The sequence below is a fragment of the Oncorhynchus kisutch genome, linkage group LG30, assembly GCF_002021735.2.
Source record: "Oncorhynchus kisutch isolate 150728-3 linkage group LG30, Okis_V2, whole genome shotgun sequence".
NCBI classification, from domain to species: domain Eukaryota; kingdom Metazoa; phylum Chordata; class Actinopteri; order Salmoniformes; family Salmonidae; genus Oncorhynchus; species Oncorhynchus kisutch.
Genome location: NC_034203.2, coordinates 32,781,164 through 32,799,463, shown reverse-complemented (window position 1 = coordinate 32,799,463; position 18,300 = coordinate 32,781,164). Strand labels below are relative to the sequence as shown.

General features: G+C 41.0%; 1 protein-coding gene and 1 non-coding gene across 3 annotated transcripts; both read right to left on the bottom strand.

Moving 5' to 3' along the window:
* Positions 1-3,532: 3,532 nt before the first annotated feature.
* On the bottom strand, positions 3,533-10,793 carry LOC109879992 (uncharacterized). 2 transcript variants are annotated; one of them, XM_020472212.2, is made up of 10 exons: positions 10,666-10,793; positions 8,414-8,496; positions 8,160-8,329; positions 7,869-7,950; positions 7,692-7,791; positions 7,112-7,478; positions 6,873-7,011; positions 6,541-6,652; positions 4,267-4,342; positions 3,533-4,155 (listed from the first exon to the last, which is right to left on the bottom strand). In XM_020472212.2, the coding sequence occupies exons 2-10, from the start codon at positions 8,487-8,489 to the stop codon at positions 4,066-4,068; spliced, it is 1,212 nt and encodes a 403-aa protein (XP_020327801.1). In that variant the 5' UTR covers positions 8,490-8,496; positions 10,666-10,793; the 3' UTR covers positions 3,533-4,065. The 2 variants fall into 2 exon arrangements, with proteins under 2 accessions (XP_020327801.1, XP_031666227.1); XM_031810367.1 differs by having other exon boundaries at positions 7,869-7,947.
* A 4,798-nt stretch (positions 10,794-15,591) lies between these two features.
* Positions 15,592-15,663, bottom strand: trnae-cuc (transfer RNA glutamic acid (anticodon CUC)). Its single transcript has one exon. It is a non-coding gene; the product is annotated as a tRNA-Glu (tRNA).
* Positions 15,664-18,300: the final 2,637 nt, after the last annotated feature.

The following is an 18,300-nucleotide window of genomic DNA, read 5'->3' as shown; positions in this document are numbered from 1 at the left end:
GGTTCACCACTGTAGTAACCTGTCACACTGAAGGCCTATAGGTTCACCACTGTACTAACCTGTCACACTGAAGACCTATAGGTTCACCACTGTACTAACCTGTCACACACTGAAGACCTATAGGTTCACCACTGTACTAACCTGTCACACTGAAGACCTATAGGTTCATCACTGTACTAACCTGTCACACACTGAAGACCTATTGGTTCACTACTGTACTAACCTGTCACACACTGAAGACCTATAGGTTTACCACTGTACTAACCTGTCACACACTGAAGATCTATAGGTTCCCCACTGTACTAACCTGTCACACACTGAAGGCCTATAGGTTCACCACTGTACTAACCTGTCACACACTGAAGGCCTATAGGTTCACCACTGTACTAACCTGTCACACACTGAAGACCTATAGGTTCACCACTGTACTAACCTGTCACACACTGAAGACCTATAGGTTCACCACTATACTAACCTGTCACACTGAAGACCTATAGGTTCACCACTGTACTAACCTGTCACACACTGAAGGCCTATAGGTTCACCACTGTACTAACCTGTCACACACTGAAGACCTATAGGTTCACCACTGTACTAACCTGTCACAAACACACTGAAGACCTATAGGTTCACCACTGTACTAACCTGTCACACACACACTGAAGTCCTATAGGTTCACCACTGTCACACACTGAAGTCCTATAGGTTCACCACTGTACTAACCTGTCACACACACACTGAAGTCCTATAGGTTCACCACTGTCACACACTGAAAGCCTATAGGTTCACCACTGTACTAACCTGTCACACACTGAAGTCCTATAGGTTCACCACTGTACTAACCTGTCACACACTGATGGCCTATAGGTTCACCACTGTACTAACCTGTCACACTGAAGACCTATAGGTTCACCACTGTACTAACCTGTCACACACTGAAGGCCTATAGGTTCACCACTGTACTAACCTGTCACACACTGAAGACCTATAGGTTCACCACTGTACTAACCTGTCACAAACACACTGAAGACCTATAGGTTCACCACTGTACTAACCTGTCACACACACACTGAAGTCCTATAGGTTCACCACTGTCACACACTGAAGTCCTATAGGTTCACCACTGTACTAACCTGTCACACACACACTGAAGTCCTATAGGTTCACCACTGTCACACACTGAAAGCCTATAGGTTCATCACTGTACTAACCTGTCACACTGAAGGCCTATAGGTTCACCACTGTACTAACCTGTCACACTGAAGACCTATAGGTTCACCACTGTACTAACCTGTCACATACTGAAGGCCTATAGGTTCACCACTGTACTAACCTGTCACACTGAAGGCCTATAGGTTCACCACTGTACTAACCTGTCACACTGAAGACCTATAGGTTCACCACTGTACTAACCTGTCACACACTGAAGACCTATAGGTTCACCACTGTACTAACCTGTCACACTGAAGACCTATAGGTTCATCACTGTACTAACCTGTCACACACTGAAGACCTATTGGTTCACTACTGTACTAACCTGTCACACACTGAAGACCTATAGGTTTACCACTGTACTAACCTGTCACACACTGAAGATCTATAGGTTCCCCACTGTACTAACCTGTCACACACTGAAGGCCTATAGGTTCACCACTGTACTAACCTGTCACACACTGAAGGCCTATAGGTTCACCACTGTACTAACCTGTCACACACTGAAGGCCTATAGGTTCACCACTGTACTAACCTGTCACACACTGAAGACCTATAGGTTCACCACTGTACTAACCTGTCACACACTGAAGACCTATAGGTTCACCACTATACTAACCTGTCACACTGAAGACCTATAGGTTCACCACTGTACTAACCTGTCACACACTGAAGGCCTATAGGTTCACCACTGTACTAACCTGTCACACACTGAAGACCTATAGGTTCACCACTGTACTAACCTGTCACAAACACACTGAAGACCTATAGGTTCACCACTGTACTAACCTGTCACACACACACTGAAGTCCTATAGGTTCACCACTGTCACACACTGAAGTCCTATAGGTTCACCACTGTACTAACCTGTCACACACACACTGAAGTCCTATAGGTTCACCACTGTCACACACTGAAAGCCTATAGGTTCACCACTGTACTAACCTGTCACACACTGAAGTCCTATAGGTTCACCACTGTACTAACCTGTCACACACTGATGGCCTATAGGTTCACCACTGTACTAACCTGTCACACTGAAGACCTATAGGTTCACCACTGTACTAACCTGTCACACACTGAAGGCCTATAGGTTCACCACTGTACTAACCTGTCACACACTGAAGACCTATAGGTTCACCACTGTACTAACCTGTCACAAACACACTGAAGACCTATAGGTTCACCACTGTACTAACCTGTCACACACACACTGAAGTCCTATAGGTTCACCACTGTCACACACTGAAGTCCTATAGGTTCACCACTGTACTAACCTGTCACACACACACTGAAGTCCTATAGGTTCACCACTGTCACACACTGAAAGCCTATAGGTTCACCACTGTACTAACCTGTCACACACTGATGGCCTATAGGTTCACCACTGTACTAACCTGTCACACACTGAAGACCTATAGGTTCACCACTGTACTAACCTGTCACACACTGAAGACCTATAGGTTCACCACTGTACTAACCTGTCACAAACACACTGAAGACCTATAGGTTCACCACTGTACTAACCTGTCACACACACACTGAAGTCCTATAGGTTCACCACTGTCAAACACTGAAGTCCTATAGGTTCACCACTGTACTAACCTGTCACACACACACTGAAGTCCTATAGGTTCACCACTGTCACACACTGAAAGCCTATAGGTTCACCACTGTACTAACCTGTCACACACTGAAGTCCTATAGGTTCACCACTGTACTAACCTGTCACACACTGATGGCCTATAGGTTCACCACTGTACTAACCTGTCACACACTGAAGACCTATAGGTTCACCACTGTACTAACCTGTCACACACTGAAGACCTATAGGTTCACCACTGTACTAACCTGTCACACACTGAAGACCTATAGGTTCACCACTGTACTAACCTGTCACACACTGAAGACCTATAGGTTCACCACTGTCACACACTGAAGACCTATAGGTTCACCACTGTCACACACTGAAGACCTACAGGTTCACCACTGTACTAACCTGTCACACTGAAGACCTATAGGTTCACCACTGTACTAACCTGTCACACTGAAGACCTATAGGTTCACCACTGTACTAACCTGTCACACACTGAAGACCTATAGGTTCACCACTGTATTAACCTGTCACACACTGAAGACCTATAGGTTCATCACTGTACTAACCTGTCACACACTGAAGACCTATAGGTTCACCACTGTCACACACTGAAGACCTATAGGTTCACCACTGTACTAACCTGTCACACACTGAAGACCTATAGGTTCACCACTGTACTAACCTGTTACACACTGAAGACCTATAGGTTCACCACTGAAGACCTATAGGTTCACCACTGTACTAACCTGTCACACACTGAAGACCTATAGCTTCACCACTGTACTAACCTGTCACACACTGAAGACCTATAGGTTCACCACTGCGTAAACATGTCTATAATAGATAAAGGTTGTTAAGATAATGTTTCAAGAAGGGAGTGTATATGTTTGAGTGTTTTTACTCCACTGGTCTAGGGAAGAAATTACGAGTCCTCACTGTCTGAGACTGAGTCACGACCAAGTACGAATGTAGCTGACACCAAGACAAGATCAATATGTGGTCTCAAGACTGGACTGGTCTCGGTCTTGAGAACTACAACACTGGTAGAAGCTGAGCACATTACAACAATTAATTGAGTAGACACTAATAAGCATGTAAGAACAATGCATGTCCATAAGTAGCATCCACTCTTGAAAGGATTGGATAGGTATTAACAAATGGTAATGACTGCATCTGCTAAGGGGATCCTCCTTACAGATCGGCCCTTACACAGTCTAGGGGATTAGGATGATTGGGCTTTAAACAGGCCATCTTGTTTAACTGGCCAAATTCACAGGTGTTTCCTTAGCTTCCTCCACCACTGTGATCTCCTCAACAAATTTGGGCTGCAGGGCCTGAGGGACAAACTGTACAAACCGAAGGGAGAAAAGTTTTGTTTTAGCTCCACGAGAGGGGTTATGATATGATAGTAAACATAACAAATGTTTCGTCGCTGTGTGTGTGTTTGTTTTTTTCACCTGAAACTGGTCGTCTCTCTCCAAGAGGTGTTTAATCTTCAGTGGGGGACCAGGGATGTGGGGAAACAGACGTTCCCTGAAAACACAGACACGGTCGCACACACACACACACACACACACCACAGTCAGTCAGCAGCCAGGGAATAACACCACTAATACCATAGCCACAGCCGGCCCGCTCATTAGGCAGGATTAGGTTGCCGCCTATGGCAGCAGGGTGACGAGTGCAGCATTTTTGGAGCTAAACTGACCAAGACACACCTAAAACCACAACAACAACACTTATAACCTCACATAAGTCTGCCCGAAAACGACAATTTCTCTCAACCAGTGGCATATGGGCTTTTTAAGTGAGCGCTGATGCCGCCCTGTGATAAGCGGTGCCCACTTTGTCAAAGGCAGGGATGCAAAATGTTTAGCTTGTCCATTCCCAGCATGCCTCTCCAGGGTGCTGTTGGAGAGACAAATCGTTCCGGTGCTTTACCAACGTCAAAAATATTATCTAATGTTAATAATTTCGCAGATATGGGATATGGTAGAAAGAGTATGTGGCCTTTTCTGTAGCCTACAGGCTGGAGATAAAATGTGTGACAATGTAATGAGACGGACACTTTTTACATCATGCAGGTTTCTCCGATAAAATAACCTAAATGGCACTCAATCAAAGAAAAAAATGTGCTGTCATGTTAACAAACAACATATCCTTAAAATAGGACAGGTCAAAGTACAATGGACAGCATGGAATGGACAATCACAACTGTTGTCCAGGTGTTTCACCCCAGTGTCATGATCAGTGGTTTCAAGTGTGTATCCGTAACTTTTTGACAAGCTGATCATAGCGAAAAAAGAAAATACTTCTGCATTTCCCGCTGTGTAAATACATTGCGAATAGGCTCACGATAACTCTGATAAAGTTGGGTAGCTGATATTCAGAGTTTAAATAGCCAAATTGATTAGTCACAGGAATCAGGACTAATAAAGCCAATGCAACAGCCTGTTTTACAAACTGGGCCTACCACATTTATGGGCATTCATAAAATTCCATTTGGGCTGATATGGTAGGCTACACCCCAGTAAGCACGAGCCAAATTCTTTTGGATGTCTTATTTTGGTCCTGTCCAGATGTCTTTTTTTGGTGTTTTACAAACGGTAGGCTTACCACATAGATGGGCATTCATAAAATAATATTTCAGGCAACACTGTAGGCTACACGTCAATAAGCACAGACCAACGCCAACGGTTCAGATTGGTTCAGATTTGGTGCGCTCCAGACAGGCCTTGATTTCAATGTCCACGGACATTGGAATCAATCAGATTTTGTATGTTCTGGACCAGTCTTGATTTTGCCTAAACATAGACGTCTATAAATGACATATTTTCAACTTTCATTCAGAACCAAAAATGCACCTGATTTCAACATCCGGAAGATACATATTTTCAAAGTCTGGAAAATATATATATTTTCAATATCTGGAAAGTAAGCATTTTCAACGTTAATTCAGAACCAAACATTAACCTGATTTCAATGTCCGGAAAATATGTATTTTAAACATGTCATTTTTTGGGGGTGGAGGTTGTGCCAGTTACTGTGCATTCACTGAATCATTTATGTTTTTCCCCTTTCTCTCGTTTTCTAAGAATAAAAGGTGTTTTCCGCCTTTCGTTTGAAGGAAGTACAGTTTCAGAGTGAAAATGTGTGTGGTCTGTGGTCAGAGACTAAAACTAAACACATCAGTACTTATTCCATAAATACGTATTCTATTAATCTTTTCTCTTTGTTTATCTTTCTCTGTCTGTCTGTCTGTCTGTCTGTCTGTCTGTCTGTCTGTCTGTCTGTCTGTCTGTCTGTCTGTCTGTCTGTCTGTCTGTCTGTCTGTCTGTCTGTCTGTCTGTCTGTCTGTCTGTCTGTCTGTCTGTCTGTCTGTCTGTCTGTCTGTCTGTCTGTCTGTCTGTCTGTCTGTCTGTCTGTCTGTCTGTCTGTCTGTCTGTCTGTCTGTCTGTCTGTCTGTCTGTTTCTCTTTTTTTCTCTCTCTCTCTCTCTCTTGTAAATGTATCTGTGTTTCTCTCTGTTCTCTCCACTCAATTTCCTTCTCTCTCCATCTCTCACTTCCTCTCTCAATTTCTGTATCTTTCTCACTCCTTCTGTCAATTTCTCAGTGTTTCACCTTCGGTCTCTCCCTTTCTCTCTCTCTCTCCAGTTCCTGCTCTCTTCATCTCTCCATTTCTCTCTCTCTCCCTCCGTCGGAATAAAATTCCATGAATCCAACAGAATACCTCTGGAGTCGAATCAGCAGCAGCAGAGACAGGAGGATCATGGGTATTCCCAGAGCGATGCCAACGACCACCAGAGAGTTCAGCTGATTGGGAAATTTAAACGGGGCCACCTCTGACACACACACACACACACACACACACAATGGTGTAAACATAACAAGCAGATGGAAAAAGACAGTGAAATGTGTTTTTTAGCACTGTAAAGCATTCAGTGGTTCTCACATATTTTATTATTTTTATATTTTCTATGTTACTAGCATTGTTTTTGCTTCAGTTAGCACTTTGAGTTTGACAAGCAGATATGATTACAATATTGATGACTGCAGACTCACTGGTGGTGTCGCTCCAGCTGCTCCAGTGTTGAGATCCTCTGCAGGTTTTACTCTTCCTCACCCTCATCTTCACATCGTGTGAATGTGTGGGGTCTGCGTTGGTCTCATTGTATGTCAGTAAACCCGTAAAGTTCCTCACCTTACAATACACATATACACACAGTCTCTTAACAAATAGGGCCACTGCTAAACACACACACACGCACACAACTGTCTCTCTCTTTTTCTGGTAGAATTACCTGGTCATTGATCTGTAGCTGGTAGTGGAAGCAGCTGGATTTGTTGCGTGACCGGCTGGATGGGAGACCCCACTGCACCAGCAGAACCCCCTCTCTGACCCAGGCTAGGTTGATGTTGGGGGGCGGGCGCAGCACGTCAATATCTTTGGTCTGGTATATATGGGTGTAGATGCCCCACACGTCAGAGCATGACACGTTGAAAGTCAGGATCACCGAGGTGGCGCTGTTGTCCACACTGCCTTGGCACCCAGCAGACACATTTCTAACCACACGGTCAGCCTTTCCAGTCCCTCCCTGGGCTCCTTGGCCTCCTGTGGCCTCAGTGACACAGTCCACACTGGAGATTCTCTCATTTTTCTTACACACACTGATATTCAAACATACACATACACACACCCACACACAGCAGCGCTTAAAGCAAACACCTTGATTGAGGGTTGGTGTCATGTACTAAAATGAGATTAGCATTTTATTATACAGTAAAATGGTAATTACACAGTAATAACCTATGAATTGACAAGATTGTACTATTACTATTGTTAATACTTTTATTTTCTTGGATATTGTTGGAAGGGCTTACAAGACGGAGGCGTAGGATTGGCTGTCGTTAGGGAGACCATGGAAATTCCAGGAGCAGTTGAGTAGATTGGTAGGGTAGATAAGACAGTGGGCCTGTTCACCTGGAGTTACAGACAGGATTCAGTGTGTGTGTATGCGTGTGCACCTGTGTGAGTGTGTCTTTGTGCATGTGTCTTACTGTCTGATAGGTTGCAAGTGTTTTTGTAGTCCTCTCCCTGAACCAGCTGCATAACACCATGAGAATCCCTCTGGTACACCTTCTGAAGAAAGAAAGAAAGAAAGAAAGAAAGAAAGAAAGAAAGAAAGAAAGAAAGAAAGAAAGAAAGAAAGAAAGAAAGAAAGAAAGAAAGAAAGAAAGAAAGAAAGAAAGAAAGAAAGAAAGAAAGAAAGAAAGAAAGAAAGAAAAAGGAGAGAATCTGTAAATCTGAACTGTTTTAAGACAGGCCTCAGATTATCGTAAGGCTCTCACCTTATCCAACTCAACATCCTGACAGGGGTCTGAGGGAAGTGGTTCTTGTTCTTCTTCTATGCTCTGGTCTGTGTGCGTATCAGGGCTTTGGGTCTCAACTTGTCCTAAAGTAACTGTCTCAGCCGTCGGGTCTGTGCTCCTAGAGACACTTGGCTCAGTCGTTTGAGATACTGTCATACACAGACACAGAACTCAGTTAGGCTGGGTAAACACATTGAAGATTGATATTGATCAAACACACATTCATCACTCACCTATCTCTGTACTCCCAAGGGAATACAGTGCCACAGCACAGACCCAGAGCAGTGTGAACAACAGACATTGCACCATTGCAAACCTGGGAGAGAAACACACAGATATAACACCATGGTAGAAACATGACCACTTCAGCAGTTTCACTTAGACCTGATGAGCTTATATGGTCATAGAGTTCGTTTTTTTATTGGTTTGGTGCTATTTTCACAAGTGTGAGGTGAATTTTCACAACTTATTGTGCAAAACCCCAAACTGGTAACACTTGTAACGCAGCAAGTCTCATATTCCATTTTTTCCTGTGCATAAATTTTTTTTGAAGACCTCTTTCATCACACAAACATTGATCCAAAATATAAGTTTACTGTGAAATACCATGAAAACATTGATTTAATCACCAAAGCACAACATAATGATATCTTCTCAATGTACTTGTTTTAACAGCCAATTAATCCAATAGCAAAAAAAGTCACGATACATGTTTCAAAATATCCCTTTGAATGCAATATGCTACAATACATTAAATGACAATACATTACACTGTTTTCATATTAGACAATATACTTGCACTTCCCATTACAATTGACTGAACATAACATTTCCATCCTTGCAAAGGTTTGATTATTGAAGACATTTTTCACAATCATTGATGCAAAAAAATAAACGTATTGTTCAGATATAATTCCATCATAGGTGTACTGTAATCAAATTAAATAAACATAATGTTTAGCAGGCAGTAGTTTCCATTAAGCCTATCTTGAGCTTTTGGCCATAGGTTCTCATCGACATTGCATTAAATGTCCTCATTATTCACACACCTGATGGAAAACTTTTGGAGGAGGGCGGTATGCTAATGAGGATGGCAATCATACATCTTCACCTGTATTGTAACCATGTATTGTTTTTGACAGTATTTTATTGTAATCTTGTATTGTATTAGACAGTATTATATTGTACTTATGTATTGTAGTGGTCTTGTATGTGGCTCAGTTCATAAGAGCATGGCACTAGCAACACCAGAGTTGTAAACTTGATTCCCACATGGGTCACATATGAAAATGTGTGTCACTTTGTATAAAAGCGTCTGCTATGTGAATGGGACATACTACGGTATTACAGTGCTGTATCAAAAAGACCCCCAGCAACTTCCTCTTGGATGCAGGTTTACTGTATAGGGGATGCATTTGTTACATACAGTATATTATTTTCAATATCAGATTATTATTTTTATATATTTTTGACTGTGAAGTAAAGTCATAATAGTCATAATCATAATAGTACATTACAGTATATATCATACTTTATATGCTTCTACTTTAGACATACATTTTCATTTTTCAAAATATTTAGTAGGAAAACCAGTTTAAAATCTAGTTTTAACAAATCGTTAAGTGATTATCAATTAAGAGCAGTGAGATTAAGTAACAGTAAAATGTACTTAGCAAATGAGACAAGAATCATATTCAAATGAATGTGAGTGTTGCATTGTGAAAGGCAACTACTTTATATGAACATGTATTGCAATGTGAAAGGCAACTACTTTATATGAACATGTATTGCATTGTGAAAGGCAACTACTTTATATGAACATGTATTGCAATGTGAAACATATTTCTAGATAAAACACTGATTCATTTTGGAGAAAAGGTGAATGTATGATTTTGTGTGTTGTAGTTAGTCAATTAAAAATGTGCTTAGAGTTTAGAATTTTGTACCAAGAGTTGTGAAAATGTATCACATTATTGTGAAAATTGCACCAAAGCAATTGAGAAGAAAAAAAATGTAACTGTCCTTCTACATCACGGATAGGCAACAACTCAAGACACATTAGGACTTCAAAATTCAACAGAGGGCCACATATTTAGTATTTTTTGTTCTACATACTTTCCATCAGGTTTTAGACATTCTAATGTAGCCTGGAGTCATTTTTTGAATCATGTCATTCCCTGGGCTTTATAGCTGCTGTAGAGGTTTTCTGAGGTATACATCTAGGACCAGCTTAACAACATCAAATCCTCACAATATCCATTAGGTGGGTACCTACCAGACTGATCTTGGATCAGTGTCTAGGGGTAACTGTATTATATACTCATGGGTTTAAGATAGTTGAGAAACACAAATACTAAATTGGCCCCTTAACATTGGACACGTCAAAACTTCAAAGCACCAAAAATGTGTTTGTCTTAAATTTTAATAGAGGTAGGAAAGAGGTTAAACATTTTGGTCTCATTATATCAGGATAAAAGTAACATACCTCTTGTGTTTCGCTGAATATACTCCTTGGTTTGGTCTTGATGCCGTTAAGTGTCAGAAGAAAGCGTGTTGACACACACTGTGACGGCATGGGGAGGTAAAAGTGACACTAATCATTACTGGAAGTCTGACACACAGGAAACTACAACAGCCACTCAGGGCCTTTCTTCCTCTCCTTGAAGAAGGCCAAGCCTACTAACTGCTCTGATATGATAGGAAAGGGGAAGGGCATGCCTAGTCAGTTGCGCCATTGAATGCATTCAACCAAAGTGTGTCTTCCGCATTTAACCCAACCCTCGACCTATGGAATTCATACTTTTTTCACCAAGATCCATAATGTAGCCTACGTAGCCCTTTGCTTTCACCTATCCAGCTATATCAGGTCAGTGGCTAATGGCTTCTTCAAGGAAGGGAGGAAGAACGATGCAAAATGACCTTAGGGGAATTCAGCCAGGTGGATATGATCTCAGATATGATCAATAGCAATGCTTGTTTTAAATTCAACACAAGTAGGGTGATGTGCCTATTTATTGGGCTGACAGGAGAAAATCTAAACTATTGGTACTAAACTATTGTTACTAAGTCCTTGTTCTTGTAGTACTATATCCTGTTCCTTTTTTCTTGTAGTACTGTTATTAGTACTGTTATTAGTACTGTTATTAGTACTGTTATTAGTACTGTTATTAGTACTGTTATTAGCACTTTTATTTGAGTGAATTCAGAAAAAGTGGGACACTTTTTGCATTTATTTCATCTGTATCCTCAACAGACATCTATCCAATATACAGTGACTTCGGAAAGTATTCAGACCCCTTCCCTTTATCCACATTTTGTTACGTTAAAGCCTTATTCCACAACTGATTAAATATAACTTTTTTTCTTAGCAATCTACACATAATACCCCACACTTGACAAAGCGAAACAGGTTTTTAGACATTTTTGCAAATGTAATACAAATTTAAAACAGAAAGACCTTATTTACATAAATCACAGACAGAACACCCCCACACCATAATAATCTGATTTTAATTTTTTTTTAAATGTCACTACATGATTCCATGTGTGTTATTTTATAGTGTTGATATATTCACTATTATTCTACAATGTAGAAAAGAGTCAAATAAAGAAAAACCCTTGAATGAGTAGGTGTTCTAAAACTTTTGACCAGTCGTGTATATCAGGTACCACAGTTGACAGTGCATGTCAGAATAAAAACCAAGCCATGAGGTCGAAGGAATTGGCCGTAGAGCTCCGAGACAGGATTGTCTCGAGTTACAGATCTGGGGAAGGGTACCAAAAAATGTCTGCAGCATTAAAGGTCCCAAAGAATGCATTGGCCTCCATCATTCTTAAATGGAAGAGGTTTGGAACCACCATGACTCTCTCCAGCTGGCCGCCTGGCCAAACTGAGCAAATCGGGGGAGAAGGGCCTTTGTCAGGGAGGTGACCAAGAGTTTGCCAATAGGCACCTAAAGGACTCTCAGACCATGAGAAACAAGATTCTCTGGTCTGATGAAACCAAGATTGAACTATTTGGCTTGAATGCCAAGCATCACGTCTGGAGGAAACCTGGCACCAACCCTATGGTGAAGCATGGTGGTGGCAGCATCGTGCTGTGGGGATGTTTTTCAATAGCAGGGACAGGGAGACTAGTCAGGATCGAAGGCAAAGATGAACAGACAAAGTACAGAGAGCTCCTTGATGAAAACCTGCTCCAGAGCGCTCAGGACCTCAGACTGGGGTGAAGGTTCACCTCCAACAGGGCTACGACCCTAAGCACACAGCCAAGACAATGCAGGAGTGGCTTCAGGACAAGTGTCTGAATGTCCTTGATTGGCCCAGCCAGAGTCCAGACTTGATCCCGATCAAACATCTCTGGAGAGATCTGAAAATAGCTGTGCAGCAACGCTCCCCATTATCCAACCTGACAGAGCTTGAGAGGATCTGCAGAGAGGAATGTGAGAAACTCCCAAATACAGGTGTGCCAAGGATGTAGCGTCACACCCAAGAAGACTTGAGGCTGTAATCGCTGCCAAAGGTGCTTCCACAAAGTGCTGAGTAACGGGTCTGAATACTTATGTAAATTTAATTTAAGTTTTTTTTAAAATACATTTGCAAACATTTATATTAACCTGTTTTTGCTTTGTCATTATGGGGTATTGTGTGTAGATTGATGAGGGGGGGGAACAATTTCAGCAATTTTAGAATAAGGCGGAAATATGGAAAAAGTCAAAGGGTCTGAATACTTTCCGAATGCACTTTATTAGCCCAACACATGATATATTTTTCTGAAATACTCAGATGTTTCCTAATCACACAAAATGTAATTTAATTGTCATTGGGGTACAATTAAGCCATTAATAATGGTGTCCCAGTCTACCAAATGCGAATTGAAAATATGTTGTTGCCTCATTGTATACAAATGGGTGTGTCATGCAGATTGTAATATATCAACATTAAATGTTTTTGTTGTGTGATTAGGAAACATCTTGAGGATTTCAGAAATGTATCATGTGTTGGCCTAATATGTTGGATAGATGTTGAAAGAGTTTACAGATGACATAAATGCAGAAAGTGTCCCACTCATTTGGTTTGTCTCCATAGGCGAACCCTTTTTGATGCTAGAATTAATATTATCTCCTGTATATGCTTTACCTAAGGACCCTCTATGAATGCTTGTGCCTAGAACCAGCTATGAAGAGTTCTACCAATATTTAGTTTGACTACAAAGACTACCTCAATGATCTAAACTAGAACAACCATCTCAGTAACGGGTCCAATAAGTAATTAGTGCATTTACTAACAGATTGGTTTAGTTAAAAAAATATATGTTATTTATCTTTGTGTAGCATAAAATGTATCAACCAATCAATGTACATGCAAAAACAGATATTAAAACAATTCTAAAAATCCCCCTGCAGTAGAGCATGCTGGGAAATACTGTATGATACACAGTTGAAGTCGGAAGTTTACATACACTTAGGTTGGAGTCATTAAAAATCGTTTTTCAACCACTCTACATATTTCTTGTTAACAAACTATAGTTTTGGCAAGTCGGTTAGGACATCTACTTTTTGCATGACACAAGTAATTTTCCCAACAATTGTTTACAGACAGACTATTTCACTTATAATTCACCTCATCGCAATTCCAGTGGGTCAGAAGTTTACATACACTAAGTTGACTGTGCCTTTAAACAGCTTGAAAAATTCCAGAAAAATGATGTCATGGCTTTAGAAGCTTCTGATATGCTAATTGACATAATTTGAGCCAATTGGGGGTGTACCTGTGGATGTATTTCAAGGCCGACCTTCAAACTCAGTGCCTCTTTGCTTGACATCATGGGAAAATCAAAAGAAATCAACCAAGAGCTCCGAAATTTTTTTGGAGAGCTCCACAAGTCTTGTTCATCCTTGGGAGCAATTTCCAAACGCCTGAAGGTTCCATGTTCATCTGTACAAACAATAGTATGCAAGAATAAACACCATTGGACTATGAGGCTGTCATACTGCTCCTAGAGATGAACGTACTTTGGTGCGAAAAGTGCAAATCAATCCCAGAACAACAGCAAAGGAACTTGTGAAGATGCTGGAGGAAACAGGCACAAAAGTATCTATATCCACAGTAAAACGAGTCATATATCGACATAACCTGAAAGGCCGCTCAGCAAGGAAGAAGCCACTGCTCCAAAACCGCCATAAAAAAAGCCAGACTATAGTTTGCAACTGCACATGGGGACAAAGATTGTACTTTTTGAAGAAATGTTCCCTGGTCTGATGAAACAAAAATAGAACTGTTTGGCCATAATGACCATCGTTATGTTTGGAGGAAAAGGGGGAGGCTTGCAAGCCAAAGAACACCATCCCAACCGTGAAGCACAGGGGTGGCAGCATCATGTTGTGGGGGTGCTTTGCTGCAGGAGGGACTGGTGTACTTCACAAAATAGATGGCATCATGAAAATGAAAATTATGTGGATATAATGAAGCAACATCTCAAGACATCAGTCAGGAAGTTGAAGCTTGGTCGCAAATGGGTCTTCCAAATAGACAATGACCCCAAGCATACTTCCAAAGTTGTGGCAAAATGGCTTAAGGACAACAAAGTCAAGGTATTGGAGTGACCATCACAAAGCTCTGACCTCAATCCCATAGAAAATGTGTGGGCAGAACTGCAAAAGAGTGTGCAAGCAAGGAGGCCTACAAACCTGACTCAGTTACACCAGCTCTGTCAGGAGGAATGGCCCACAATTCACCCAACTTATTATGGGAAGCTTGTGGAAGGCTACCCAAAACATTTGACCCAAGTTAAACAATTTAAAGGCAATGCTTCCAAGTACTAATTGAGTGTATGTAAACTTCTGACCCGCTGGGAATGTGATGAAAGAAATTAAAGCTGAAATAAATCATTCTCTCTACTACTATTCTGACATTTCACGTTCTTAAAATAAAGTGGTGATCCTAACTGACCTAAGGCAGGGAATTGTTACTAGGATTAAATGTCAGGAATTGTGAAAAACGGAGTTTAAATGTATTTGGCTAAGGTGTGTGTAAACTTCCGACTTCAACTCTATGGTTCTATGTAGCAGCCCTCTTGTCTTCTAAAGAACCCTTCTTGCTTTCCAAAGAATCATCAAAGAACCCTGTCTTCCAAAAACAGTTCTTAGGATGTTGAAGGTTCTAGGTAGAACCCTGTTCTTCTGCAATTAACCATTTTTTTCTAAGCGTAAACCCAATGCTATAACATGCTGAAAAATACTGAAAATAATATTTGTAAAAAAGGGGTGTAACCAAACCTTCTAAACATATCCATCAACTTTCCCCAACGTTGAGGAATGCAAGCCTATGTGTTGTTTAATTATTACATGCAGGCAAATATTGTACTTTTGATTGAGTGCGCAGGCTAGTGGATAAAATAGAAAAAAATATGTTCCCTGACCGGGAATCGAACCCGGGCCGCGGCGGTGAGAGCGCCGAATCCTAACCACTAGACCACCAGGGAATCTATACATGCAATCTACAGTACGTATTTTGTTGGTCATCAATTCTATGTCAAATTCTAAGGAGCTATAAAATATTTGGCTTTTGCGATGGGGACAGGAGCGCGCGGCGACCACTGAATTGTATAATCAAACCAGTCAGCGAACTTTTAGTAAGTCGTTCTTCGCTATTACGTCGTCACCGTAAAGATTACTTGTTAACTTCCGCAAACCTTGCTTGTGTCAATTTTCGAAAATAGCTAACGTTATCTATCTAGGCTGCTATCCATGCTTGCACGCGCTAACGTTACTTAATACTGTACGTTTTACACTAACGTTAGCTATCTAAACGTATTATTATTGTTAATTTTGTTATGTTAGCTACATAGCTTACTAGATAGTCTTCATTGTTGAACTGTGGATTTGAGGAAAGCTTGTTACATTGTTACCAAAGAAACCTAGCTATGTGTTGCCTTCTCTTTGTGACATTATATTCGAAATCCCCTGGAGGGAGTCTGAATAATTGCAAATGGCGTCCCATAGACTAGAATGTAGTGTCTTAGAATCTCAATCGTCCTCAAATAGGCTATCTATAACTTGTATTAGTCATTGCCTTTGGAACTTGTCCCATTCTTGGTATTTTTTAAACGTCGATGGAACAGGGCAGGTTATATTAATGCAGTTATGAAGTGCGCATACGACTAAGGTTAACCCAACTGGCCGGCTGATGGCGCTATTATGCCACCTACTACGGAGTCCATTGACTGCAATGGCAAAGCTCAAACTTCATCTGACAGTTCTACCACGGAAAAGCCAGAGACAGCGAGACACCTTGACAAGACCCCTACCTCAGATGACCAGTCAATCCATGGACTTTGTAATGGCTGTCTATCTCATGATGTTGTTTTTCTAAATTACTAGTATTTTTTGTGTGCTTTGAAGCGCTTTGAGATTCTTTGAAAAGCGCTATATAAGTTGAAGAAATGATTATTATTAATTTGACATTGTTTGTCATCTGCGTCCAACTGGAGTCAATGCACTCTAGCAGGCGGTGGAAAATTGTGTTTTCCTAAGACATGTTCCTTTTTGGGGGGGGGGGGCGACTCAACATTAAAGCTAGCTAAGGAGGAAGTCTACATCCTTGCAGCCTGAATAGATGATGTTGTATACTGAACAAAAATATGAACAAAATATACAATTTCAAAGATTTTGCTGAGTTACAGTTCATATAAGGAAATCAGTCAATTGAAATAAATAAATTAGGCCCTAATCTATGAATTTCACATGACTGGGAAGGAGCGCAGCCATGCCCACCCAATGGGAATGAGTTGTTGGGGAGCCAGGCCCACCCAATGGGAATGAGTTGTTCCCCACAAGAGGCTTTATTGCAGACAGAAATACTCCTCAGCACCCCATCCCCCCCTTCCCTCAGACGAGGTGAAGAAGCCGGATGTGGAGGTCCTGGGGTGGCGTGGTTACACGTGGTCTGATGTTGTGAGGCCCTGTTGGATGTACTGCCAAATTCTCTAAAACGATGTTGGAGGTGGCTTATGGTAGAGAAATTAACATTTTATTCTCTGGCAACAGCTCTGGTGGATATTCCTGCAGTCATCATGACAATTGCACACTACCTCAAAACTTGAGACATCTGTGGCATTGTATTGTATGACAAATCTGCACATTCTAGAGTGGCCTTTTATTGTCCCCAGCACAAGGGGCACCTGTGTAATGATCATGCTGTTTAATCAGCTTCTTGCCTATGTCGTTCTGTACCATCACTCATTCATATATCTTTATGTACATATTCTTTATCCCTTTACACTTGTGTATATAGGGTAGTCGTTTTGGAATTGTTAGGTTATATTACTCGTTGGTTATTACTGCATTGTCGGAACTAGAAGCACAAGCATTTCGCTACACTCACATTAACACCTGCTAACCATGTGTATGTGACAAATAAAATTTGATTTGATTTGATATGCAAAACCTGTCAAGTGGTTTCATTATCTTGACAAAGGCTAAGATGCTCACTAACAGGGACGTAAACAAATTTGTGCACAACATTTGAGAGAAATAAGATTTTGTGCATATGGAAAATTTCTGGGATTGTTTAATTCAGCTCATGAAACGTGGGACCAACACTTTACATGTTGCGTTTATATTTTTGTTCAGTGTATGTACGATCCGTTATGACACGAGCGTATAGCCGGCTGCATAGACTCCAGTTGGAAGCAGACAGAGAGGAAGAGACAAAGCGAGAAGGATAACTGGGCCCAAAATCTTGTCTTCTCCAGCAGGTGGCTTTAAAAAAAAAAAATCGCTCACCAAGCGAGGACTTTTGTATGGAGGTCGATGAGTGTCTAATTTGGTTAACAAAAAACATGTATAGCTTATTTGCTACGTGTGGCTTATTTGACTGAATATATGTTTCGTAATGATTAGGTTGTTAAGAGTGTACTGATATAAGTAGGACACGTGACATCACTGCAACAGAAAAAAATACTTTATTTCGGAGTTGTGCCTGGTCGTCACTATTTACCACAGCCACAAAGTCCTAAACCCTGCCTATTTCTAAATTGTATATTCTTAAAATGTAATTTTTAACCTAACCACACTGCTAACATTATGCCTAACCTTGCTAACATTATGCCTAACCTTAA

What these genes read in the sequence shown, in the direction of transcription:
- LOC109879992 (XM_020472212.2), bottom strand. Translation starts at nt 8,489, where the DNA reads ATGGTGCAATGTCTGTTGTTCACACTGCTCTGGGTCTGTGCTGTGGCA. An exon ending in CAATCCTACGCCTCCGTCTT is followed by an intron (nt 7,479 to 7,691) that starts GTAAGCCCTTCC and finishes TTTGAATATCAG; the next exon opens with TGTGTGTAAGAAAAATGAGA. An exon ending in AGAGAGACGACCAGTTTCAG is followed by an intron (nt 4,156 to 4,266) that starts GTGAAAAAAACA and finishes CGGTTTGTACAG; the next exon opens with TTTGTCCCTCAGGCCCTGCA.